Consider the following 26726-nt stretch of genomic DNA (forward strand, 5'->3'; position numbering starts at 1 on the left):
CCTCCCCTTTTGCCACTGCCATCTGTATGCCACTCCTGCAGATGGATTTTACTCCCGACACCTGCTGCTTCGTGTTAATCAGTGGAGCAGCATTACGATCTTATGGGACGATCGCCAATGGGCCACATGCCCTTACGCAGTACTAGTGGCTAGGAGCAACATTTCGGCCTTTCAGTTGGACTAGTGCCTCCCTATTGGGACGGCCCTGCGGTTCTAGGCGCTTCCATGTTGCCTTTTCGTACGAGAATGTAGCCCCTGTGTACCATGAAGGAACAGGGCGTCACACAAGAAGTAGCTGGTCATTTATTGCGGATGCAGCCCACAATGGTGAAATGTGTTTTGGAGTTCATGGCCTAATGGCTGTATGGGCTTGGTGAATTTGTTGTGCATTAAATTTCTATTCTGATATGGACCGTGTAGCGTTCTTCTTTGCAAGTGATGTGGCATATTCCTATTTGGGGAGCGATGTATTGTGAGGAGATCTGCATTGGGTTCCAGCTTCGGAGTATAGTTGCGTGGTACTGTGCTGGGCGCGTTTGCCTACGAAGCCCAGTGAGGGCAGGGATAAGGGCTGCCAATATGACTGTTTTAATGATGTCATGCTCAGGGGCGGGGGATTAGCTTTTGTGTAACAGATGCCGGTCAGCCAGGTGGATTGGTGGAATGATGTGATTTTCGGAATATTACTGGTCACAGGTGCCTGTGTTTGCGTGCGTTTCTTGGTGGGAGACTGAGGTCATGTCCATTGGAATAGCTTCTGTATTCGTGCCATCTGTGCCCTGCAGCTCCCATTGGCCCCTCTTGAGATTCATTTGTTCGTTGGCAGGCATGGATGACTAGTACATTTCACTGGTTGCAATGTGTGACTTCATTGCACCTACGGGGAGTTGTACAATGTGGCCAGGGAGCGGTGTACAGGCACTCAGTAGGGCCGTTTATGGTTGGTTCGCGATGCCGTACTTCTAACCATGGCGGAATGGTACTTTCCGCCGTGCTTGATGGCGTTAGGTGCATGTCCGCTAGGGTCAGAATTCGCGTACCGTTGCGCCATGGTGGTAATTACGGTTTGGCGCGCGCGCGTACTTGGTGCAGTTAGCGTTGGCGTTCACTACGGTGTCGCTAATGGCATCGTACTTTGCGGTGACGGGTCATAATCGCACCGAGCGCTATTCGATGGCGGAAATGCAATACCGATTTCCGCCAGGGTCGTAATGAGGCCCATTGTGTGTATACTTCCGGGGAAACTTCCGATTACACATGCAGCAAAATTTAAAAGGGATTTTCTCCATGGTTAATGCTGCTGAAACGATATGACAATGCATTACTTGCCGTAAAAGCATTTCTGATGGTTGTATCTGCTTAGATTCACATGCTGTGCATAGGTCCGACATCCAGTGGTCACTGCGGAGTATTGCATTTTGTTTTTCGTAGTCGAAAAGGGGACATCGACAAGGCGTGTCTGTAACACTATCCCTATAGTGACGTGCGTTGTACCCACAATCCCTCACGCATCAAGATCCCTCTGTTTGTATTTTTTCTGCCCTGAGGGAGCCTTCTATACGTGAGTGAGTACAGAAAAGAGAGATGTAGAAAGATGTCTATGTTCCTTCCATCCGAGCTGGGAGGAAGGGTGGGAGCATGTGAATCTAATCAGATACAACCATCAGAAATGCTTTTATGGTAAGAAATGCATTGTCTTCTGATGTTTGTTAATCTGCTTAGAATCACATGCTGTGCATAGATTAGTGAGCAGTACCCGGAGTTGGCGGTGGGTTATGAGAAGGAACAGTAGAGAAAAGATGTCTTAATACTGCCTGTCCCACCTGGGAGTCAGATCTAGAGTGTGCATCTAGACAGTAGTGTTTTGTAAAGGTGTGCACAGAACTCCAGGTAGCCGCTTTGCAGATGGACTCAAGGGGAACATTTGCAATGAATGCTATGGATGCCCCAGTGCCTCGAGTAGAATGTGCTCTTGGCTTGAAGGGTAGTTCTCTCTTAGCAAGAGTGTAACAGAGAGTGATGCATTGAACAATCCATCTAGATATAGTTGACTTTGAGACTGCATCTCCTTCTCTTCCTGCTGCCACCGAGACAAAGAACTGATTAGTCTTTCTCAGTGGCCTGTTTCTTTCCATGTAGAACATGACAGTTCTGCGTACATCCAGTGTATGCAGACTTTTTTCTCCCAAGTTGGAAGGGTTTTGAAAGAACGTTGGTAGTTCTATTGACTGGTTTACATGGAATTTCGAGATGAATTTCGGTGCAAACCTTGGGTGTGTGCGTAGAACCACCTTATCTTTGTGAACTGTTACGAAGAGGTCTAGAACAGAAAGAGCCTGTAGTTCACTAACTCTCCTAATGGAGGTGATCGCTATTAGAAAAGCAGTTGGGTTAGCTATCGGGGGGTGTATTCTCTTTACACCCTCCATGAAGGCCTTGATAACTGGGATCTTCCACCACGACACTAAGTTGGGAAGTGGAGTATGCAGAAAGTGGCGCCAGGTGGACTTTAATGTGTGGGAGAGCAGTCAACAGGGTTGATGCTCTTTCCTCTACACCAGATGACAAATCTTCTCCACTTGCTAGAATAGCAGTGGCGAGTATTAGGTTTTCTGGCTTCCCTGAGGATGTCCATACATCTCTGAGGGAGTTGTAGATGTCCAAATTCTATGATCTCAGGAGCCAGGCTGCTCAATTCAGGGTCTGAGGGCATGGATGTAGCGTCCTGCCCTTGTCCTGTGACACCATGTTGTACGGGCAGGGAAGTTTCACTGGGGGAGATAGAGACATCTCCATCAAGTGATTGAACCATGGCTGCCGGGCCCACATCGGGGCCACTAGTATCATGGTAACTTGTTCCTGGTGCATCTTGTGCACAACTTTGTTGAGAAGGGGAGTCGGGGGGGAAAAGCGTAAACAAATTTCCCTGACCATTGAATCGATAGACCGTTCCCCTTGGACTGGTTCTGGGGGTACCTGGAGGCGTAACTTTGGCATTGTGAGTTCTCCAGAGTTGCGAACAGGTCTATTTCGGGGAATCCCCATTGCGTGAAGACGTCTAAGACGATGTCTTCGTGCAATCGCCATTCGTACTCTTTGGGCAGGGGGAAATCTCTGCTGAGTTCGCCTGCTAGCAGATTAAGTTACCCTGGTACGTGTTGTGACAGTAGGAACATGTTGTGTCTGAGAGCCCACTTCCATATATTCTGGGACAGCTTGGACAGTCCTGGAGAGTGGGTGCCCCCCCTGCTTGTTGATGTAGTACATGGCTGTGGTGCTGTCTGTAAGGACCATCACTGTCTTCCCTTGTAGGTGTTCTTGGAAGGCTTTTAGTGCTTTGAACACCCTCAGTAGCTCCAGTAGGTTTATGTGCTTGGATGCTACGGTCGGAGTCCACACTCCGTGAGCAGTCTGGTGGGATAGGTGAGCCCCCCATCCTGTGAGGGATGCGTCCGTGGTTAGAGTGCCTCCACCGCGGGTGTGGCAAAAGGTTTCCCTATTATCAGGTTTTCCTTTGTCCACCACTCTAGCGAGAGAACCAAGGCCTGCGAGACCACCACTAGATCGTCCCATTGTCCGCTGGCCTGGCACCACTGGCTGTTGAGCCACTCTTGTATTGGGTGCATGCGCAGGCGCGCGTGAGGTACCAAATAAATACACAACACCATCATACCTAGCAAGCGCATTGCTTTGCGCACCGCCACCTCTCGACCTGCCACATATTGGGGGATCTGAAACAGCATGTTTTGGACCCTCTCGTTGGAGGGGAAGACGAGGCCGTCCTTTGTTCGAATTAGAGCCCCTAGGAATTGTTTGACTTGGGTGGGGTCTAAGCTGGACTTCTTCTCGTTGATGGAGAAGCCCAGCTGGAACAAAAGGTCTACAGTCTTTTGGGTGTTTGAGAAGCATGTCTCGTAAGAGTCCCCTGTTATAAGCCAGTTGTCGAGGTAAGGGTATACTGGGATGGATAACCTGCGCAGGTGGGCCGCTGCCACTGCCAGTACCTTCGTGAATACCCTTGGAGCAGATGCTATGCCGAAGGGTAGCATTCTGAACTGGTAGTGTTTGCCCTCTATCATGAACCTGAGGTATTTTCTGTGCGCTGGCAACATTAAAATATGAAAGTATGCATCTTTCATGTCCAGTGTCGCCATGTAATCTCCCTGTGATAGCAGTGGGATCACCTCCTGTAAGGTCACCATACAAAACTTTTGGGGTTTGACAAACTTGTTCGCTGGGCGCAGATCTAATACAGGGCGCATGGTTAGATCCTTTTTGGGTACAAGGAAGTACACTGAATAAATACCTTCCGTTACCTGAGATAGAGGCACGACCTCTATGGCTCCTTTTTCCAGCAGTTGGTCCACTTCTTGGAGAAGGATGGCGAGGTGTTCTGGTGTCATGTGGCGTCCCCTCGGGGGTCTGTATGTTGGGGAACTGTTGAACTCTATACAGTAGCCGCGGGCTATGGTGGAAAGCACCCAGCGGTCTGATGTTATTCTCTCCCATGCTGGAAGAAAGGATCTTAACCGGCCCCTGACCGGCGTTGCATGGGAGGGGACGCGAATCTTCGCATCAGTTGGTGGTGTTGGTGGCTTGGGAGCCTCTGGGGTGGAACCCCAGCCTCTCCCTTTGCCACGGCGTTGACCCCTCTGATTTTACTGGCCACTATTTCCTTGGTAGTTGCTGGCAGAATACTGTTGTTGGTTTTGTTGCTGGCGTTGGCCACGAAAAAAGCGCTTATTACCAAATCCCCGCCTGTTAGGGGGTTTTGAAATTTGGTCTAAGGTCTTTATTGTGTCAAATTCTTTCTTCGCATTCTCCAGCGCGTCATCAACTGCTTTCCCAAAGAGGTTGGACTCCTCTATGGGCTTATTAATAAGGGACGCTTGTGTTTCTGCCTTAAAACCGGAATTGCGAAGCCAGACGTGACGTTTCAGCAAAATTCCTTGTACCAAAGTGTGGCCAGCCGTTTCTGCTGCATCAAGGGTATTCTTGACGATGCTTTGGTTGACCAGAGAGCCCTCGTTAACTGTAGCCAGCAAATGAGTTCTTAGGGGTTCGGGAGCTTCTTCAATGTCCTGTTTAAGCTTTTCCCATTGAGCATCAGCATAGCTTGCCAATAGTGTGTTATTGTTGGCAATTCTGGTAGAGAATGCTGCAGAGGTGGTGATTCTCTTGGTTAGGGCATAAAGCTTCTTCCCCTCTTTATCTGGGGGTGCCTCGCTGGTAGATAGTGGGACTCCGGCCCTTTTCCTGGTGTTGGTCACGACCAGGGAGCCTGGGATTGAGTGACCCTTAATATATAATGGGTCTGACTGAGAGGGAGAGAACAGTTTCTCAATCCTTGGATTGACCCCTCTCACCAGTGCAGGAGTGGACAGAGAAGGGGTAATACGTCTCTTAATTGAGGCGAGGATGGGGATAGTTTGGCTAGTGGGGGGTTTTTCTTTGATAATCCTCTCCACAAAATCGGTGTCTGGGGTGACCTCCCCAGTTACATGTTCAAAATGTGCTGCTGCCTTCTTCAGCAGTGCATTGAAGGTGGGTTGATCATCAACAGGTGAAGGGTTCCTGACTGGTGTAGTTTCAGTAGACCTGATGACTATACTGCTACTGCCTGTGTCTGTAGACCTATTTGGTGACTCCCAGGGATTTGGGTCGCCCTCGCCTGTGTCCTCCTGGAATCCCTCCTCACCTAGGTTAGTGTCCTCGTGAAAACCTTCCTCTTCTTGTTGGTCTCCAACATAGGTGAACTCATCTTCCTCCTGGAAGAGGGTGTCTTCCTCAGTGAGGTCGTAAGAGTATATGTCCTCCTGTATGGGGTTATAAAACTTCTGGTATTTAGCCCTTGGACTCTCCAGGGGTGCCTCCCATGGTCTCTTGGGTGCCCTGTCTTCTGGGATGGACATGAACCTGTCTAGTTTATCCATACAGGTCTGGAACCTTTCAAAGGTCCACTGAGGTCGGCCAGGACGGTCTGGGAATGAAAAAGGAGCTTCTTCCTCCTGTAGTTGTCTGGTTCGTCCCATAACGTCGAAGAAAGTGAGCCTTCGCCTTCCGAGTAGCCTTCTCGCTGGCTAGGGCCTTCCGTCAGCGTCGGGAACTGGCCTGATCTGTTTTCCAGCGCTTTCGGCGTATCTTTGGCCTTGTGCACGGTTTTCGGCGTCTCACTCGCCGTACGTCTCTGGCCGTCCTTAAATGATATGCGCGTGAGGCTTTCGGCGATCATTCTCTCTTCCAAGGGATCGGTCACCGTCGCGCTATGTAACGTCGAGTCCTTGCTCGTCGAGTCCTTGCTGGCAACGTGAGCGCTCTTACGATCTGCCTCGCCGGAGATTTTGGTGTTAGGGCCCTTATCTTTAGAATGCCCAGTCGCCTGTCGCGGAGGCGGTGGCGGGGAGGGCTGACGACCCTTACGGTCGACGGAAGACACCGGTGGGCCCGGCGCCCCCGTTGGCACTATGGCTGCCTTCGTCTTCGACGAATGAGTGCCGGGGGTATGTGCTTTGGTGTTTTTCCGTGTGCGTCCTTGTCGCCGGGGTGTTCATCCCCATAAACTGGGCGTGAGCTGGGCTTGTCGGGGCCGGGGACGGACGACTAGGAGCGTGAATGCTCCTTTGAGAGGTCTACGACCTCCGTTACGGGGTCCGTGTAGTCACTGTCCTCGTCACATTCGGCGGCGGCGGCAGCGGGTGAGGAGTCAGGCCTAGACATGGCGTAGGCCCCCCACCTTTTGACCCTGCGGTCTTTTAGAGTTTTGGGCTTTAGTAATTTACAGGCCGCACAGCCGTCCTCCTGATGATCGAGGGGTAGGCAACGGTTGCACTGTTTGTGCTTATCCTTCCAGGTATATTTACCCTTGCAAAGCGGGCAAAACCTAAATGGCGTCCTCTCCATAGCTGAGGGCAAGAAGTGTGACTATGATCTCAAAAGAGAGGGAGGGGAAAGAGAAAGGCATTCTTAAAGAGAAAGAAAGACCACACAACCCCACTTTCCCTACTATGTATGGCCGGCGAGGCCAGGCCACGTGTTCGGCAGCGCCGAAGGATCCCCTCCGCTCGTCCTTCCATCGAAGATCTTACTCGGCGGAGAAACAGCTCTGCGTCGAGGGAGGGATCTTCGTTATTGATATTAATAACAAATGACCAAAGGTCGAAGAAATTATTTGGCAATGTCTCTCGAGGAGCTCCGCATAAAGGCGACCAGTAGCTGGGCAGAAAAGAACAATCTGAGGGACCTCGACCCGTGAGGGATTGTGGGTACAACGCACGTCACTATAGGGATAGTGTTACAGACACGCCTTGTCGACATCCCCTTTTCGACTACGAAAAACAAAATTCAATACTCCGCAGTGACCACTGGATGTCGGACCCATGCACAGCATTTGATTCTAAGCAGATTAACAAACATCAGAAATATATATATATATAATGGGGGAAATGTATGAGAGATTATTCTTTAATGTGTAAAGTGTTTTCCCCACCCCTCTCCCTCTACTGTGTAGGTCAAATCCTGAAGGATGTAGACCATCATGCACCGATGCTCGAAAGCCGAAAAGCTGTTGTCGAAAGCGAACAGGTACCGTTGAGCGGTCTGACGGAGAAGGCGATACGAAGTATTATTAAGCTGTATATTGATCACCAACTTTAAATGTTCGATCATGAGCAACAAAACTAAGTCTGCAAACTACGACCAACCTGATGGCAGAAAATAAACAATCCGAGGACATCGAAGTGTGAAGGATCATGGGTACAGTGCACATCACGGTAGGGATAGTATTACAACACGCCATGTCGACATCCCTTTTCGAAATCGAAAATAAATTATGTAATACTCTGCTGAACAACCCTTCATTCAATTCAAGATGACATTTATATCCTAAAACTGGAACAAAGACCCCGTAACAGAAAACCAAACATCACGCACTCACCGAGATAAGCCATTAACTCCTCCGATGTGATTACTTCCTTCTGGGGAGGCAGTTTTACCTGAAATGAAAGAATTGTGTTTATTTTATTTTTTAAGTAGAGCACTTAACCACTGAGTTGCCCACTTTCATGTTGACCGAATGATTTGCAGATAAGGAAGAAGGGGCGGGGGGTGTTTGAACCCATCCACCTTAAAACGTTATCAGCATGTGTTGAAGCCTAGTAAGATAGCCCAATATGAGGGCACAAAGTCAATCACTGTCTGCAAACCCAGTTTATGGGTTCCCTGTGCATCTCCCCTTAAATTGAGTGAATTTTTGGAGGACTACAAGGTTGCACATCTCCCAGTAAAGCCTCTTAGAGTAATGTTTACCTGGTTATGCCTTTAACTGGGGGTCTTCAGACAATGCAGAGCTTCAGCCTTATGCGCTACAATCAGGATTTGGTGGTAGGAGAGTCTTCATCAGGGGAGATGTTACGAGTGGTGAAACCACCAGACAAGGAGGCTGAAGTAAAGGAGTAGTCAAGAAAAATGGAAGGTAGAGGTGTGGTTGATTGTAGTGTCTCATGGTCTGGGATATATGTACAGTGTAATTGTTTTCTGCCATAACGCTGGGTCTAGGGTGAAACATTGGTTTGTATGGGTTGGGAGTGGAAGAGACCTGGTCATAGCAGGTGTTTAGGGTGGAGGTGTGGCCAGGGCAGTGGATCTGAGACCTAGTGTTTGGGCAACAGTGTGCACCGTAAGTTACATCGTCTGGGTCCAAGTGTTGTGCAAAGGATCAACGCTATCTCTCTGTTCCGCACTGTAAAGTTGAGGTGCTTAAAAGCTACTTTGGTAAGGCACTGCCCGCACTAAGCTTACATATTATTCTGGGAAATCTGTATCACTTATCTGCAGAGTATAAGTACAAGTTCCTACTTGATAAAAATATCTCATCAGGTAGAGAGGCCTAATGAAAAAAGCAAATCTGTGCCTACCTTCCAACGCAGAAAGAGAATGTTCATAATAGCCAGCAGAGGGCAGGGACCGTTCGCACTCTGGGTAATGATGGGTGTTCTTTCTCCTTTCCAGTTGATCCATTTCACAAAGTAGTAATCAGTCTCAGGCTCATTCGCTGTGGATCTGGAAGCACTAGCTTCAGAAGGCTCTTTGGGTGCACTCGCCCCGGCACTAAGAGAACCACCTTGCAGGTAGGAGGTGGCACCCTCTGCTTCAGCGCAATCTTTCACCAGCTGCTGTGCTACCTTCCCGACCTCAAGCTCTTCAGGCTCCAAAGACCCTACCCGCTGCTCTGCCCCACCACTGGAGCCCAAGCTAAAGCCCAGAGTGTCTTCTCTTGACTCCAAGTCAGTATCTGCGTTCCCGCTCTGGCTATCCTGGTCATAGGAAGACTTGTCAGTTGCAGTCTTCCCCTGCTCTTCCACTGGGCTTTCAGAGTCCTGGGTTGATGACACTTTTCCATTTTTTGCCATGCTGCCCTCATCCAGAGCAGATTCTTCTGTGTCAGATTGCAGCCGGTCACCTTCACCAGTGACACAGGCATTTTTCACAAGACTGCCAGAGCCCTGGAGGTCATTACCCTTAGAAGGCTCCATGCTAGCACCATCTCCTTGCTCTCTTGCAGGGCACTCCATTTGTCGGAGCAAAAAAGGTACTGCTGTCACTTGTCCATCAAAGATAAATTAAAAGAAAAAAAGAAAAACATCCCTTCCATTCCTAGGTTGTCACAACTGAATGGCTTGTTTGCCTGATCCAGTAATGTCTGTGAATGCGGAGAGCAGAGGCTCACCTCTGTTGAATTTGGACCATATACATAGTTTAAGCTGTCTACCTGAAAAAGGGTCGACCTATGCCGTTTTTCAAGGCAACTAAATTCAATACAAAAGCATAAAAACACAAGAAAATCCTTTCACTCGGAGAATTCAAAAACACATTAAAGTGGGTCAATAACGAAATGAAAAACACTGCATACTTCCACCCTAGCAAAAGGTAAACAAGCTAGAGAATTTAAAATACTGCATTAAAAAAATAAAAATAAGACACCTTCCTGACTAACACAGTACCCTGGTTATCCTCTTTTTGTATGGAGTGAAAAATATTATTGGTGGGTCACTGATAATTTTAGTAACAAGTCATTTGATTGTCCATAAGCTTAAGTGCTGTAATTGAAGTGGTTTGTGCTTTTCCTTTAACCCATCCACTTTGTCCTGAGTCATGAATATTTGGGAGTTGGCTCACTTAGGCACTTCGATCTTGAACAGAAAGTATGTTTGTCTCCTTTGTGTATTTGGTCCACGAATTGTACCAAACTCTTGTCTGGCCTCTCATTCATTGCAGTCATTACAGCCCCATCACTAGAAAAACCAAAGAGACAAGGTTGTGCTCCACAGCTCAGATGGCACCTGGCTATGTGCTAGAGAATCCTATGGGATAAATGTTTTGTTTCAGGACAATCCGAAAACACTTTTGTGCAAATGATGCTGAGAAGAAAAACGTTTTCTTCAATCCGTTGAGAAGTATTAAAAGCCTGCAAAACTGATATATTTTACAAAAATATAGATCAATAAAATCACTGCAACTTTTTGTCTGGGATTTCTTTTCTGCCACTTGGTCACGTCTCAAACGTATAACCAGGCTCATTCACCTACGTTTGCTTTCCTCGTTTATTAAATATCTTTTTTTTTTTAATGGTATGTCTATCAGACCATGGGCCGGCCCAGTCTTGTCCAGTGTGTCCTCTTTCCTTCGTCCTCTAAACTAAATACTGTTTGGATCTCGTTTCAATTACAGACGGATTTGACACCAAATTGCAGATTACGGGTCGTCCTTTAAGTCCAGCTGCATGGTTTGGCCTTGTCGACGGGAAGCAACCTACAGGAATAAAGAAGAAAATACATTTTGTTCAGAGGGTGCAAGTGACATAAGCCGACAATTGTGATACCAGAAAGAAAGCCATTTTGCAGCAGAATCATTAGCATAAGAGACTCTCTAATATGGACCATTAGGTTGTAGAAAAAACTACCTTCCTCCCTGACTTCCTTCCCCCTCACAACCTTCTCTCCCTCCCTCTAGTACCCTTACCCATGTTCTCTTTCCCCTTCTCTTCTAAATTATCCTTCCTCCTATTACTCACTCTAGTCACTACTTTCTCCCCCTCTTCCCTCCTTCCACACACCCCCCTTCCTTTCCTTTGCCTTTTTCTCATGCAAATTGTTGTACATGACAATTTTCTGGTTTGATTCATTTTTACTGTTATTGCTTCTACTGTTCCACGTTTATGTATTCTTGTTGTTAACTGTAAAGCGCCTTGGATTAAGGCGCTATATAAAACAAAAAATACAAATACAAAAAACAGCAACAACAGCAATTACTAGTTTATAGGAACAAATATAAAGTGTGCCCTCCCAAAACTCCAAGAAGTGCAAAAGGGAAGCCTACTCCAACAGTCCACTGTTGCAGAATTTGTGAAGGTTCTGCATGGGATCCTTCTGCTGCATGCCACCATCATAGCACTTCTAACGTGCCAGCGGGTCAGTCACAGGGTAGAGGGTATCTGACCGCTACAAGCAGAAAGACTGATCTAAAATATGTTTCTTGGACTTGAACGATATATGAATCGAAAATGTCTGTTGTCAACATCATCATTAACTCCCATATTCAGATCTGGCAAGTGTCTGTTATATCTCTTGGGTGACCTGATCGAAAAACTAAAAGCCTAGCCATCAAGGACTATACAAATAGCATAAATTGCTTTGCAAAGACATCCTGTGGCCTGGACCTACCACTCACTCTATTTAGTCCGGTTCTGCATTAAGAGAATATAACAGATTCTAAATCAGCATATTCTCACATTTTTTCCACCCATTGGCCTCATCATGAGTTGGGCCTTAGCCCTTAAATGCAACAGTAATGCTATTTCTGCTGCATTTAAGGGTTGGCCCAAATTTGAGTCGGGCGGTAAGTGGGAGATTGACCTCCAGCTTTTTGCTGGAGGTAACAAACTTCCCCTTACCGCCCGTTTTCGGCACGATTAGCTCTGGCGGTAATAGCACCCCAAACATCACTGGACCCAATGGGGAATAGGAACTTACAGCTGTACCGCTACTCGTGATCCAGCGCTATTACCGCGGGGATACCAGCAGACTCGTGATGAGGCCCAATCTCTGTTAATGAGACATAGAATAAAATAAATCTAGAAAAATGTATATAGGTCCCATTTCCAACATCAGAAAACCAACTCAGTTAAGTGGACCTGGGCCATCCGAGACCGCGCCCGGGAGTCTCCAGAAAGTGGGCCTGAACCAGGGCCCCTCCTCGGTCCCACCACCCCACGGCGGGTCACATTATCCAGCCACGGCCATAGCTGCAACAGGAGATTTTCCCGCCATTTTAAAGTCAGGCATCTGTGTGACTGACGGAAGTGCCACTAAATAACAACAGAGCTTATTTAAACAAGGAAAAAAGAAAGGCAACTACCTTCCCTAACCGTAACATAACAGTTATCATAACACAACCTACACAGTTCTTTAGGAGTAACAAGTGCAAAAGGGTCACACAAATGACAGACAAAGACGAGTTTGCACACCACATGGGGGAGACAATGACCTGTCTAACCCTCAAGAAGAACAGGCGGGGGTGCCTGTCACTAGATGGCGAATGTTGCACCACCTATCTAAAAGAGGATAGATCAAGGAGATAGTGTCCCTAGTTCTCAACAGTTTGTGTGGGCAGGACTCACAACAGATTTCAAGTTGAAACAGAAAGAGCAACAATGTCCAGTATAAAACCACCATATGGAATTTCAACGGCAAGTCATGTGATTAAATCTTGCGAAGAAGCAGCTATAGAGCTGAGCATGTGGTAGGTGGTGCTGTGAGAATTTCCATACTACATTTATTCACCCTTAGGCTACCACTTAACCAAATGTGGGTGGTTTTTGCGGGGAATAAAAAAAACTAAAATAACAGTCGACCGGTTTCGATGGTACCAACGGTGGTCTAGAAATGTTGGTACCATCGAAACCGGTCGACTTTCTTGGTTATGGTGCTTCACATAACCTCATGAGATGTCCCCATGTGTTAGAGGGGATACTCCTTATGTTTGGCACATTTTCCTCACGCTGATGAGCCTTTTAAGGGTATCCCATGCAGAGTTGGGATCAGTTTTTACTGTGTTCTTTTTTACTGTGTGTTTTTTGATTCCACGCAAAAACCACCCACATTTGGTTAAATGGTAGCGTAAGGGTGGATAAATGTAGTATGGAAATTCCTATGGCACCACCTACCACATGCATAGCTCTATAGCTGCTTCTTCACAAGATTTAATCACATTACTTGCCGTTGAAATTCCATATGGTGGTTTTACGCTGGACATTGTTGCTGTTTCCATTTCAACTTGAAATCTGTTGTGAGTCCTGCCAACACAAATTGTTGAGAACTAAGGACACTATCTCCTTGATCTATCCTCTTAAAGATAGGCTGTGCATCATTCGCCATCTAGGGACAGGCACGCCGCTCGGGCTAGGGTGTTCTTCGTGAGGGTTAGACAAGTCATTGTCTCGCCCATGTGGTATGCAAACTCGTCTTTGTCTGTCATTTGCGTGACCCTTTTGCACTTGTTGACGGAAGTGCCAGCCAGTCACAGCATCGCTGAAACTGGAAGTTGCAGTTTCAGAAATGCTGTGGCTGGCTGCCACTTCTGTCAGTCACTGTAACATCCTCTTGTGACCCCTCGCGTGAATGGTCATGAGACGATGTTATGGTCCCTTTGTTTCCCCTCCCCAGGTCACTGACCCTCTGCGAACCTGGGGGCTCTGTGATCTAATCTGCAGATAAGATCACAGAGCCACCCGGTTCGCCGAGGCATCTGTCCGTTTGCAAAGCTTTTTGAAAGAGGGCTTCAATTGTGTGCTTTTCAAGCCATCTTTTATAAACCTAGAAATATGTACCACATTTCTAGGTTTGTAAAAGATGGCTTAAAAAGTAGACAATTCAAACCCTCTTTTAAAAAAGCTGTCGACAGACCACACACCTCTGGTTTTGTCTGTCCTCAAAGCTTTATAAAAGATGGCTTGAATTGTGTACGTTTCAAGCCATATTTTATAAACATAGAAATATGTTTCGGATTTCTACGTTTATAAAAGATGGCTTGAAAAGTATACAAACAATAGTAAGGAACGCATAGATATATATAAATGCTTGCATACATTTATGTATTTGTTTGTGCACCTTAATATGGTTTGTGCACTTTTCAGGCCACACTCATCACGGAAACCGCTCCCATAATGATCCCCCCTCAATTTCTTACCCCACTTATAGCACTACAAATAGGTATTATATCTGCAAAGACACTGCCTACATAAAGCAAACCATTCAGTTCCTTGGCCCGCTCACACACTTTCCCATCCTTAGTCTTCAAGCTAACATCAACGTCTCTATTTAAAAAAAAAAATGATATGGCATACACCTGAACATTGCATTGCTACACCATGACTTGACTAATTAAAAAGGTTACTCTTAGTTACTTATTACATTCATCATCATGTCAATTTTCTCTTCATACCCATAAAAGTATCGGTACACATTGCAAAGCTGCGTTATACATTGTGATGCTCATTTTTTCTTTTTTAAATGTACAAAAGAGATGTAATAATCTCCAGGGCTCTTCTGTCTTTTGAATTTATAAAGGTAATTCGGAAAATAACTGTTAGTTTACAGGGGGGTAGATTGGGTTGAAGGAGCAGGAAAACCAGGAAGGCGAAAACCGTATAACTTTCCTTTTTACATTGGGGAAAAACTAAAGAAAATCTCAAAAAACAAAAAACAAGGACCTGGATCATGGTGTGCAGCCTATACATCCTCGCAGGCCCCAAAGCATGTTCAGTTTGGTGGCAGGTAATGCACATCATTAGTGTGCCTCCAGGAGCCTGCAGCATGGTGCACATACTGCTGAAGGTGGGGCTCAGGATGATTAACCTTAAGCATCATCTACAGGAGGAGAAACTGCTGTTGCAACATGTGCCAAATCACTTGAGGAAAGGTAAGAGTGATCTGCAGCTGCTGGAGGTGATGGTGGCACTGCTTAAAAAAGCTAGCAGGAGGGACCAGGACTACTGCAAGAATCAGTAGACATGGCAATGTACGCAGAAACTGTGCCTGGACTGTGAAATGCCCCTGCTGAGTGACATGGTAACAGAACGTGCTGAGTGCCTCTTTCCCCGACCAGGCCTGCCCCCAGCGTCATCATTCAGGGGTTGCCATGGGTCGCAAGTGCGACCCCTGCCGATTGGCTGGGGACTCCTGTCAATCCCTTGCGACCCCTGCATTTCCCACAATCGGAGAATACAGGGGGTGGCTATAGCGAGCTAGCCGCATGGCATGTACATGAGCTCCTACATTTTGTGCTGTCTCTCAGCAGCAGGAAGCAAGTGTGTCCTCCTGCGGATGAGCGCGCCGTCGAGCACAAGCACCCCGGGCCTTCTGGACCAGCGTCAGCTCGTTCAAAACTATCAAGTCCTTCCTTGAAGGACTGGCTGATAAGTGTGTTGAGTAGTGTGTAATGGTGGGGGACTGGAGGGTCAGGTCGCTGCCTGCCCAGCCTGCATGTAGTAGCAGCACGGATCAGCAGCAGCCCGTGTGCTGTGCACGAAGCCACCAGTCTGGCACGCACCCATTGTGTGGTGGTGGCCAACGGGAATATCGGAATCCTCAATCTGGTTGATATGATATCTAGGAGCAGAGGCGGAGTGGGTCGGGAGTGAATGAAGTTAGCTTGGTTATCGCCGCAATATAAAGTTAACTTCAAACACTCCCCTGACCCGCTCTCCACTCCGCTCCCTTTAGATTCCCGCCGCCAGCCTGGACTCAGTCTCACTGTCAATGGGTCCAGGTCAACGTTGTGTGTGCAGTGCTGTTGCATTTATGGAGCTGGAAGCAGGGCTAACGGGTGGCGGCCGGCAGTGGCCCGCATACCAAACAATGCGGCGGCTGGGAGCAGTGCGGGTCGGGAGTGTAAGTATGAAACGATAATCAATCTAACTTCATACACTCCCGGCCCGCTCCACGCTCCCTTAGATTCCCGCCGCCGGCCCACCCCAAGCCAGTCCATTGACGTCGTGCTCGTGTGGCACCACTGGCAGCCCAGCCAGCAACGCAAAGCATGTACCGACAACAAAATAAAAAGGAATAGTGTTAATGTATTTGTTTGTTGTAGGTCTCATGTGCAGGGGAGTATCCAGCATTGCAATAGTGGGGGACGGGTGCGAGCCACGAACAAAGTATGTCCTTCTACTAAATGCAGTACGCGCAATTCACATTCATGCCCCCAAACCACCTGCCGCAAATTAATCTACTTTTTTGGTAACAATAGTGGCAAATGGCACTTACACACGACAAAAAAAATAAAACTGCAGAATAATTGCAGATGCAGGAAACAGTTGGAAACTCAACTATCAGAGCTCTGTTCAGGCGCTCTGAGGGAAAATACACACAACCCTCCTAATTTGCATATGGATTGCACCAACAGAAATTACTTCATGGAAAAGGACATTGTATTTGTATTTATTTTATTTGTATAGCGCAGACCAGGCCCGGAGGCTACCGGGCGCACTTCTTAAGGCAATGGTTACATAAGTTGCATACAATGATAATATATCAAACAATAAGTAAGCATAGAGATAGACATAGGTAGGTAGTACAACGATACATGGTTTTGTCAAGTAGTACATCCCTACATAGGTTATTGCAACACGTTTTCAGAGTGTAGCTTAGGCATTGGAAGAGGCAAGCCAACGTTTGGCTCTATGTTTGAAAAGGTTGAGGGAGGGGAGGTTTCTGATAGTCAAGGGGACAGCATTCCACAGTTTGGCTGCCAGGACTGGGAAGCTAGAACCACCAGCTGTTTGGAGCTTGTATCTAGGTATCCGTAGGCTCTGGTTGAGGGTGGATCTAAGTGAGCGAACTGGAGTGTACAGCGTGAATCGTGAGGAGAGATAAGTGGGGGCCAGGTTGTTCATGCATTTGTAGGTAAGGGCAAGCGATTTTAGTGAGATCCTTTGGGTGACTGACAACCAATGAAGGTTCTTCCTGGTATCCGAAATGTGTGCGGATCTGGGGATATTGAGGGCTGCCCTGATGGCGTTATTTTGTATGATTTGGAGCTTGTCTAGGTTACCCTGATTAGTGCCCTGGTACAATGCATTGCAATAGTATAGTTTGGACATGACCAAAGTCCTAGCAAGGGTAGTACAGTTGTGCGAGGAGAGGAAAGGGCGACATGCTGTGATCAGCTTGCAGGTATAGGCGGCGGCGGCCGCAACTGCATTAGTTTGTCTGTGAAGGGAGAGGGTGGAGTCGAGGTAAATTCCAAGCGTTTTTGTGTCTTTGGAGACTTTTATTATATTTCCATCGATGTTAAAGGAGCTGAACATAGGGTTCAGCTTGTTTAGTCTTTGCTGAGTACCTAGGATGAGGAGCTCTGTCTTGTCGTCATTGAGACAGAGCTCATGTTGGGCCATCCATGTTTGAATGACATGGTAAACGTCGTTCAAGGCTTTTGAGTCTAATGTGTAATCACCCGTGATGGGATGAGTATCTGGGTGTCATCCGCATAGTTTGTGTAGGTGACACCCAGATAGTCGAGAACATCAAATAAGGGTTTAGTAAATACATTGTAAAGGGTCGGGGATACACACGATCCTTGGGGGACTCCGCAAGGGACTGGTGCAGGGTCGGCCGCGGAAGTGGGCGAAAATACCCTCATCTGTCTGTTATTCAGGAAGGATTGAATCCAGTTTGTGGCCATGTCGGAGAAGTGAGCTGCAGTTTTCAGGTGGTGACAGAGGATTTGGTGATTAACCAGATCAAAGGCAGCAGATAAGTCTAATAGTAGTAACAGGGCTAGTTTACCTTTGTCTTTGAGATCCTCAATTTGGGTCTTGAGATCGAGGAGGGCTGTCTCCGTACCGTGCTTCGGTCTAAAGCCGGATTGTCTTGTGCCTAGAAGGTTGTTTGATTCCAGATAGTTCTGTATCTGAAGATATGCTGCTCTACCTAGGATCTTTAGCAGAAATGGGACCGTTGTGATAGGCCTATAATTGGTTGGAACCGCCGGGTCTAAGGTGGGTTTTTTTTAGGAGAGGGATAACCCAAGCATCCTTTAGGTTATTGAATTATTACTCCCGATTGAAAGGAGGCGTTGATGAAAGAGGTGATAAAAGGAGCGAGGTTGTGAGCAGACTCCTTAATGATTGGGGCTGGACAGGTGTCCCCTTGGCAGTTTGAGGGTTTTAAGTTGCAGATGATTTTTTCAACCTCCAGAACGGTGAGTGGTGTAAAGCTGAACGGCACAAGGGAGTCGGGGGTTGTTAATTTAGGTGGCCTGGTATTACTAAATGTAAGGGTGTGGAGGGTATTTTGTTTGGCGTTGATTTTGGATTGCAAGGTGGATATTTTGTTGAGAAGGGCATTTTGTATATTGTTGCACCAGGTGCTGTCCTTGGTGCACGTGTCCAGGGCAGGTGAGGGAGATTCTAGCTCTTTGAGGATTTTGAATAATTCTCTAGTGTTCGATTCTGCCTGGGATATTCGTGAGTTGTATGTCTCCTTTTTGGCTTGTAATATGGCCTCCTTGTAGTTAAGAGAGGTGATTAGAAGGGAGGCTTTATTGGCAGCATTGGGGTGGCTTTTCCAAAGGGCTTCAGCCTTGCGCTTTTCTTTGCGTAGCACGTTGAGCTGCGGGGTGAACCAGGTGTTCAGGTGGGACTGTTTGGCTTTACGGATTTTTAGTGGAGCTAGGCTCTCAATGGCATTGGTCATTAGGCTGTTATAAGTGTCTACTAGGACAGTGGGGTCCTTGTCCTTCTGCCGTGCAGCAAGAGTGTTCAGGAAAGGGAGGATAAGAGGAAGCAGTTTCTCCCTGGTGATATCTTTTTTATTTCTGGTAGGTATAGCGGGGGCTATGGTAGGTATGGGCTGTGGGTTGGTGGCTGGCAGGAGGAAGGTAATAACATGATGGTCAGACCACGCGCATGTGGATGCAACATCATCTGTGAATGAGCCCAATGGGCCTGGAGGTCTGTATATAAGGTGGAGTGTAGCTGTATTGGTAGGAGAGAGCGATAGTTTCACTGAGAGAGATTCTGCAGAACTAAGTTGTATGTGGGGAGCAGCTCTCATAGTGATTTTGTTGCTATGAATAAAGGCGACTCCTCCTCCTTTCGACAAGTTGGAATGGCGGTCGTTTCTGATGATTGTATAACCCTTGGGTAGGGATAGAGCAAGGAGTGGGCCAGAGGCGTCATATAACCAGGTTTCGGTAATAGCTAGGAAGTCAAGGTTCTGGACCGTGATGAGGTCAGCGATGTCAAGGGCATGCGCCGTGAGGGATCTAGCATTGATAAGGGCTCCCTTGAGTGCTGCGATGGGTAGGGTGGATGGTGGAGGACTAGGCGTTATGTTAAAGTTGGGCAGTGGAAGGGCAGAGCGATTGCGCAAAATACAAGGTGGTCTGGGCAGTCTAGTTCTAAGTCTGCTATTCCTTTGTTGTAAAGTGCATGGGATGTTTGGAGTGGGTTTGGTAGCAAAGTGCGTGAGCCAGAGGGCTGGGTCATTGAGGTAAGGGTTTGATAGGGGCTCAGGATGGTAGAGCATAGTTGATGGGCGAATAGGTAAGGTCTTAGTGTTACTTGCGCGGTAGCTGGCAGCAGTGCAGGCTGATAGTCCTAGGAAGACTATGAATATAAGGTCAATGCTGGCCCAGGTTCTTAGCTGCATGTCGCAGCTTGTATTATTCAGGGGACTGAGGATATAATTATATGGGTTCAGGACAAAGGGTATAAAGGAGTAGAGGTGGCGCGACTAGGCAGCCCGCAGCAGTGTAACTCAGGTCAGTAGGCACAGTTCAGGGACATCTAGATTCAGAAAGGCACAATTAGGCAGCTAACAGCAGTGCAAGTCAGGTCAGTAGGCACAGTACAGGGACATCTAGGTTCAAAATGGCACAGTTAGGCAGCTAACAGCAGTGCAGATCAGGTCAGTAGGCACAGTACAGGGACATCTAGATTCAAAATGGCACAAATTAGGCAGCTAACAGCAGTGCAAATCAGGTCAGTAGGCACAGTACAGGGACATCTATATTCAAAATGGCACAATTAGGCAGCTAACAGCAGTGCAAATCAGGTCAGTAGGCACAGTACAGGGACATCTAGATTCAGAATGGCACAATTAGGCAGCTGACGGCAGTGCAACACAGTTCACTAGGCACAGTATACAGGCATCTAGATACAAAATGGCATTAGACAGGCATTTCAGGATATACTGGTAAAACAGGGGGATGTAAGGATGGTCTAGAGGAGAGGGGCGTGTTCAGCCGTAGGTGTAAAGGATGTGGTCCATGGTAGTTGTAGCTGCGGGTAAGTGGCCAAGGCGTCCCGGGACGGTGAGTCGGGAGGTGAAATGCGGGGTATCCGGGTGGCACGTTATAGGCATGGACAGCCGTGCGGGATGGCAACGTTAATTGGACAGGAAATTAAGCACTTCTAGTCAGCAGATGGTGTTATGCGTGTGGCAGCGCTGGCTTACCTGGAGCAGAACGGGCAGAGTTCCTGGCCCCTGGCTCCTGTGGCTCCAAACAGGCACACAACAGGCCTTAGTATGGCCTTCGTTGTGGCCGGCGTTTCCGCCTGCCGGCGGATGCCGGAGCGAAAAAAAGTGAAAGTGCGGCCTCGTTGTGGCGCCGCGATGCGCCCGGAATTGCGGAGTCAGGCACTCCATGGAGACAAGGTCAGGCAGGCCTTGCTCCGTGTGCCCGCACTCCTGGAGCTGGATTCTGGCTTATGGGGGGTGCGAGGGGCTCCTGCCCTCTACCCTTGCTGCAGGCAGGTGGAATGGGGGTCATGGACCCAAGACAGGCCTTACATTGCATGGACCATCATCAGTCTTTGATACTTCGAGGCAAGCTAAGTGGAAAATAACTGGTGCAAAATACCTAAATTGAACTATTATATATGGAGCAACTGTATAGTCGTTAGGCTTTTAAAAATAACAGCATGATATGCCAACATAAGATATGAAGTGAATCACTTACAGAGCTGCAGATTGGACAGTGCAATTAAATGATTTGCCCAGGATCACATACTTCGGTTAAATTTTGAAACCGGCATGTGGACAATTTAAGCAACTGAGAACATCTTCCCAGGTTTAGTCGATATACATATTTATTAAGGACTGGCTGGGGTACCCGGTGTTTCCCGTGTCCTGATCGAGTGGTGTCTCATGTGCCCTGGAGGATGTTGCTCTTGTCCATACGTCAGCAAGTCTTGCTTCAGTTTGCTCTGGCATCTCATTTGCCCTGGAGAAAGTTGCTCTTGTCCTCTGGTCGGCAAGTCGTGCTGCTGTTATTTTGTTTCAGAAGCTCTTGATATAGATTTTCGCTTTGCATCAGATTGAGCTTTTCCAAGTGATGTTGGCTTTTTTTTGTGCGGCATGTTTCAGTCACTCAATGGCTTCAGCACATTTGAGAAAATGTCTAAAAGATTGATTGTGCTCTCTTCTCATGAATGAACTTCAGTAAACTGCAAGCTTGACATTTCCCATATTTGGAGTGGCGTGATGAAAAAAATGTAATTTATTTTTAATTCCCTTTAAAAATGCTTTAATAAACACTTTCGAACTGTATACAGTAGTAATAAATGTAAAGGGAATAACCAGCACATCCAACATTATGCCTCCTTCTAGTACCTACTGTAGTGAATCGGGGTGAGCATCAGTAAATGAGGGTGTCTACGGTGTGATTTTTTTTTAATCCAAACATAGATTACGATCTTGCCCTAGACAAAAGAGGAATCCATGCAAAATTTGATAGACGTGGGTTCAACAGTGTGGATTTGTATAGCCAGACAAACATAAAAACATACATACATTCAGCTTTATTTATTAGATTGCTTTGCATTTCATGGGCTTAAATAATACTTTGGGGGTCATTTCGAGGTGGGCGGAAGGGGATACCGGGCACCGCTAAGGAGACCAGTGCTGGTAATCCCCTACCGCCCAATTCCGAGGACCATTAGCGCGAACCGTAAGGGACGTGTGGTCGGACCACACGTCCCTAACGTGTCCCGCTAAGGGACCAGGGCGCAAATAACGGGCTTGCCATTCACGAGCCCTATAGGGGCTCGAATGGGGAATGGTTGGTGCAATGGAGACTTACCGGTTCCGCCAGGGTCGACCTAGACTGGTAAGTCCCCATTGCACCACACCGGACTCGGTCCCGGTATTGGAGGCAGTCATGGCGCAAATAGCGCCATGACTGCCTCCAATCTCGGAATGACCCCCCTTTATTTATAGCAATGCCTTGGAGGTGAACCACATTACATAAAAAACTAGCCTTTCATAGTAAACTAACTATACACTATATACATTGTCATAGAAATATGTTGAGCAATAAGAGTATGGCTTTAGTTGTATTCTCCCCATTCTGCATGCAAAGTAACAATAGCATCATGCAGATTAATGTGAGCCTAACAAATCCCCTTGGGTTGTAAAGCCATAGTCATTATTTCATAGAGCATGCACAATTATGTACCCTTCTCACTTCTGATCACTCCCTACCATTCCCATTTCTAAAGGGAAAAAAAGTCTGTGCTAATAGCCCCCCCCTCACATCAGTGCCTAATAGCTCACAATGAAATGCTCTGACACAGAGTAACGCAAGATCCCCTCTGCAGCCTGGAGTGCCTTGGGAAATTGTCCTGGCAATGGGACACCTCTCCCGTTCAGAAAGGGTAAGGTGTCCTGCTGCCAGGACAATGAGCGTGCCGAGTAGGAATTGCTCAGCACACATTGGGGATCATTCAAAGTCTGGCGGTCTGAGTAAGGGTGCCGGTAGCAACATACTGGCACCCTTTCTGGACCACCAGATTACCAGTATGGCTGCAGTGGCCGGTGCACCCAGCAGGTCTGACCTATCGGGGGCACCAGCCCCTACAGGCACGGTTTCCACAGTAGCACCGGCACTGTTAGCATGAACAGTACTGGTGCTTCAGTGTCCCCATTCCCATGGAGTCTATGGGATTCCATGGGAATGGAGACTTACACTTTCCACGGCCTGACATCACCGGCTGCTGCGACTTGTAAGGTCCCACTGGTACCGAGATATCAGGCGGCGGAACTGTGTTACGAGGTCGGTGGCAACCACCAACCTTACGAGGCCCATTGTCCTGCCAGCAGGAGACCTTTCCCGTTGGGTACCCTCCTTGAGGGTTCTACAATCATTTAGTCACACCACTGTGCCTCTATGACCATTTTATTGTATATGGTTGCTGCGTTGTTAATGGAGGCAAGCCCCCATGCCTCTCTTTTACACCCCAACTCTAAAATCCTATGAAAAATGAATATGGTGTAGTGTTGCCCAATGATTCTTCCATTCTGATATTTTGTTTTCATTTTCAGACCTGCATCTTCCAGACCTGCATCTTCTTGTGGGAGTTCCTTTCTGTGTTCTCAGACTTCAGTAAACAGTACCACCATTGAGCAGCTGATATCCAGCCTCATCTGTGACCACTGTGGGAGGTAAATGAACATGAAGCAACGTATTGAAAATGGCTGCATATTTTAATGTTCTGTTAGTCCTTATATATGTATGCATTGATGCCTTGTTCTAGTTGTTCCAACACTAGCTGGGTCTCTTCCATTGAATCAAGTTATTCATACACATTAAAAGATACATGCGCATTTCTCTGATTGGGCAGTAATAATAGTACTTTCTTCCTGTGGCACTACGTGCACTGCATCTCCAAACATATCCTTGGAATTGTGTGCGTTAAAGCAGGGGATCAAGGTCCACTGTGTCTGTTTCCCATTTTTTGTTGGGAGTATTTTTAATCTCTATTTTTATTTTTGGGGGGTATCAGCTTATTTTAGGGATATGTTAGTTCTAAGCCAAAACAGTACATTTCAGATTTGTCTCCTCTTATTTGATATACAGCAAAAGTGGTCTCCCAAAGAAGAGTGAATAACAAAACAAGCGACGACACCCAGGAATCCCCTCATTTGCTTGAATAATAGCTTCTGATTGAGCATTACTAAAAGAACGAACATGTCTACACCTACAAGAAAACCCTAGGATTCAAAACAGAGGTCAATCCTCAATATATTTACTCAAAAACCAAGAACAGCTGACACTGCTACAATCTCTGATTCAAGCAAGCAAAAAAGGTTGTCTTCTGACGATACCTCAAGTGGCAGTTCAAGCACAGCTGTACATGTTGTCCAACAATCAGCCAGCACATCAGCTGCTGGCAGCAGAGCTGCTTCTTCAGGTGCAGGCAATTCATCAACATCTACATGTGCTGACAATGGTCTGAGATCTTCACATGCTGATACTCTGCCTGGAGCTCCTGCTTCCTTGGCCGACATAGCTTCTCCTTCATTGGAGAAGCTATGGATAATGCTGATTGTTCTTTCAATCCTGATATTGAGGATTGTTCTTCCCGTTTTGACATGTTTGAGGATCCCCCTCTGTTGCTTGCTCTTCTGAAACTGCATTCCTCGGGGAGAGCACAGGCAGCTCTTGGTTGCAGAGTCATGAGTGTGTGCAGATGCGTCAAGTTGAGCAGGGGATCCAGAGAAGATCTTCGACTCCCAATTTAGATGAGTGCGGTGACTAATCTGTCACCAAATCAACATAGTGAACCTGTACAGCCAAAATGTCTTAGATAACATGTAACTGCTTCCCGTAGGTTTAATGGGGATTTTATTTCTATTTTTTTTTACTTTTTGGGATCTACTGCTGCTGCAGTCATTCCATCGAATAAATTGTAACCCTAGCACAAATTTGTTTTTCTCTCTATTTTGAATATTCCAACATCCAACTCCTAATGGATTTACACCACTTTTGGTATGGCTTTAAATTTATTACATTTATAATTGTTTCTTTTGTCAAATATGCTTTCGCTTTTCGTTTTTGCCTTGCATTAACCCTATTGCAAATTGCATACATTTAATTTTGGCTCATTCATCCCCTGCTTTTTCCCTGTATGCTATGCCTTTATTTGTCCTGCTTATGTTACTGTATGGTGTCACTATATTATTGAATGTTGCACACTCCATTTTTGTTATTGTATCCTATGTTTAATAATAGCCTCACACGCGTTAGGCTGTTGCTCGTACTAAACCTTGGACTTTTAAGGCTGTTCTTTCATACAAATCACTTGGACTCCCGATTTTTATTTTGCTATACTTGGCGCAGTGAAACTGGGACTTGTTTGTGTTGCATTTGTACTTACCTCAGTGGAATCATACTGGCAGTATATCCACACTACCCAGATACCTGCAGCCTTGAAGCTCTTTGTCCAATTTATACTTACAAGCACTGTGGAGTGTGACTTTTTCTGCCAATTTGTTCTTTCCTTGTAAATAAAGTGCATCGACAAGCACCGTCCATATATTGTTTAAGATAGTCTTGGTTCCTTTTAAAAGTGTTCTACTACCCCAATGTACCTGGTTTAGCAGAGTTCTTTGACGGGTCGGCAACGTATCCTTCTTGAGTGAACTCCCTTTAAAGGCAGGAGCCACAGATAGGCGAGATTTCTCGGTCGTGGACGTCCTGCAAATATGAGGCATGCGGTACACTGCAATGACGAAAGTTTGTTGCCGCAAAGCAGATCGATGACGAACATAGGCCCAGCAAGGGTGTTGGGTCATCAGCGTTTGGCGTCGCCGATCGGAACTCGACCACGGCTGGTTTTCAGATCTTCTTCACTGTCTTTGTGGACTTCGGGTGGCGAGAAACCCACTGGCGGATTCTCCTCAGTTTGTCAGCGACCTTGACTTTCTCCGGCAGAACAAAGCGGTCGATGGCGATGAGCAAGCGAGTCCTTGATTTCAAAGTGTCTTTGTAACGCTTACCTCTGGTGCCCTGCAGGAGTGCCTGGTCCGGACTGTTCCGAAGCGTTGCCCCCACTGGAGGGACTGATTATGATGGACACCAAAACCACTCCGTCCTCACTGTGCCACTGAAGGGTTGTAGCCCAGTGACCAGTGTGGTTGGAGTGGCCTGGTAGGATTCTGAACCTTTGGTAAGGTGTACGAGGGGGTCTGGATGGAGACCTAAGGACAAGCAAGTACAGGTATTCAGTATGCATCTCCCGACTCTCACCCCACCTCCTTCTTATGTATTCCTTAGATATGCTGGGTGGCACGCATGCGGTTGAGTTCACTGTGTTTAAAGAAGAAGGCGGCGGCTGAAGGTGCCAGGTAAGCATCCGACTCCAGTCGCTTCACTGGGAGTAGTGATTCAGGCCAGCTCCGGCACACGAGATGCTGAGGGTGATGAGGTAAGTCTTTGTATAGCGCTGCTTTGAGTTCTTTCTAGAATTTTGTCAGTTTACGCCGCAAAGCGCGGCTTATTGTGTATTTTTCGTTCTTGTCTGGTGGCATGGTGCGCTTTAACTAGTCTCTTTCTCCTTTCCTTTCTGCAGGTGTGGATTACGCAAAATGCCGTTCCGGATCGGGCCGCTGCACGAAGAACGATTGGAGCGGCAGCCAAGCAGGATTTCAGCCATCTGACAGTTTGTTCTGGTAAGTGCGCTCTCAATGGGGAATTCCACTGGCCATTGTCTTTAGGCTTCAGCCTCTTACTATAGTTTCTCTATTTCAGGAGCTGCAGTTCCTAAGATCCCAAATAGTAAGGGAGCCTTGGTGAAGGTTAGCTGGTACACGATATTCCCTCGTAGCTCAGGAAGGTCTCCTAGCCAGGTCCTATCTTGGATCCGTTCTTGGAGACACGACAGCTTT

The 26726-nt window shown here is 47.0% G+C and overlaps 1 protein-coding gene across 1 annotated transcript in view; it reads right to left on the reverse strand.

The window, feature by feature from the left end:
• MINDY1 (MINDY lysine 48 deubiquitinase 1) overlaps window positions 1-26726 on the reverse strand; it is a 362529-nt gene that overhangs the window by 208890 nt on the left and 126913 nt on the right. The window contains exons 2-3 of the mRNA XM_069649763.1: window positions 8913-10806; window positions 7934-7991 (exon numbers count right to left, since the gene is read on the reverse strand). Of these exons, the coding sequence (XP_069505864.1) occupies window positions 7934-7991; window positions 8913-9569 (715 nt within the window). The 5' untranslated portion in view covers window positions 9570-10806. The remainder of the gene's footprint in view (window positions 1-7933; window positions 7992-8912; window positions 10807-26726) is intronic.

This window comes from Ambystoma mexicanum, chromosome 1p (assembly GCF_040938575.1).
Source record: "Ambystoma mexicanum isolate Mex_15411 chromosome 1p, UKY_AmexF1_1, whole genome shotgun sequence".
Lineage (NCBI taxonomy): Eukaryota > Metazoa > Chordata > Amphibia > Caudata > Ambystomatidae > Ambystoma > Ambystoma mexicanum.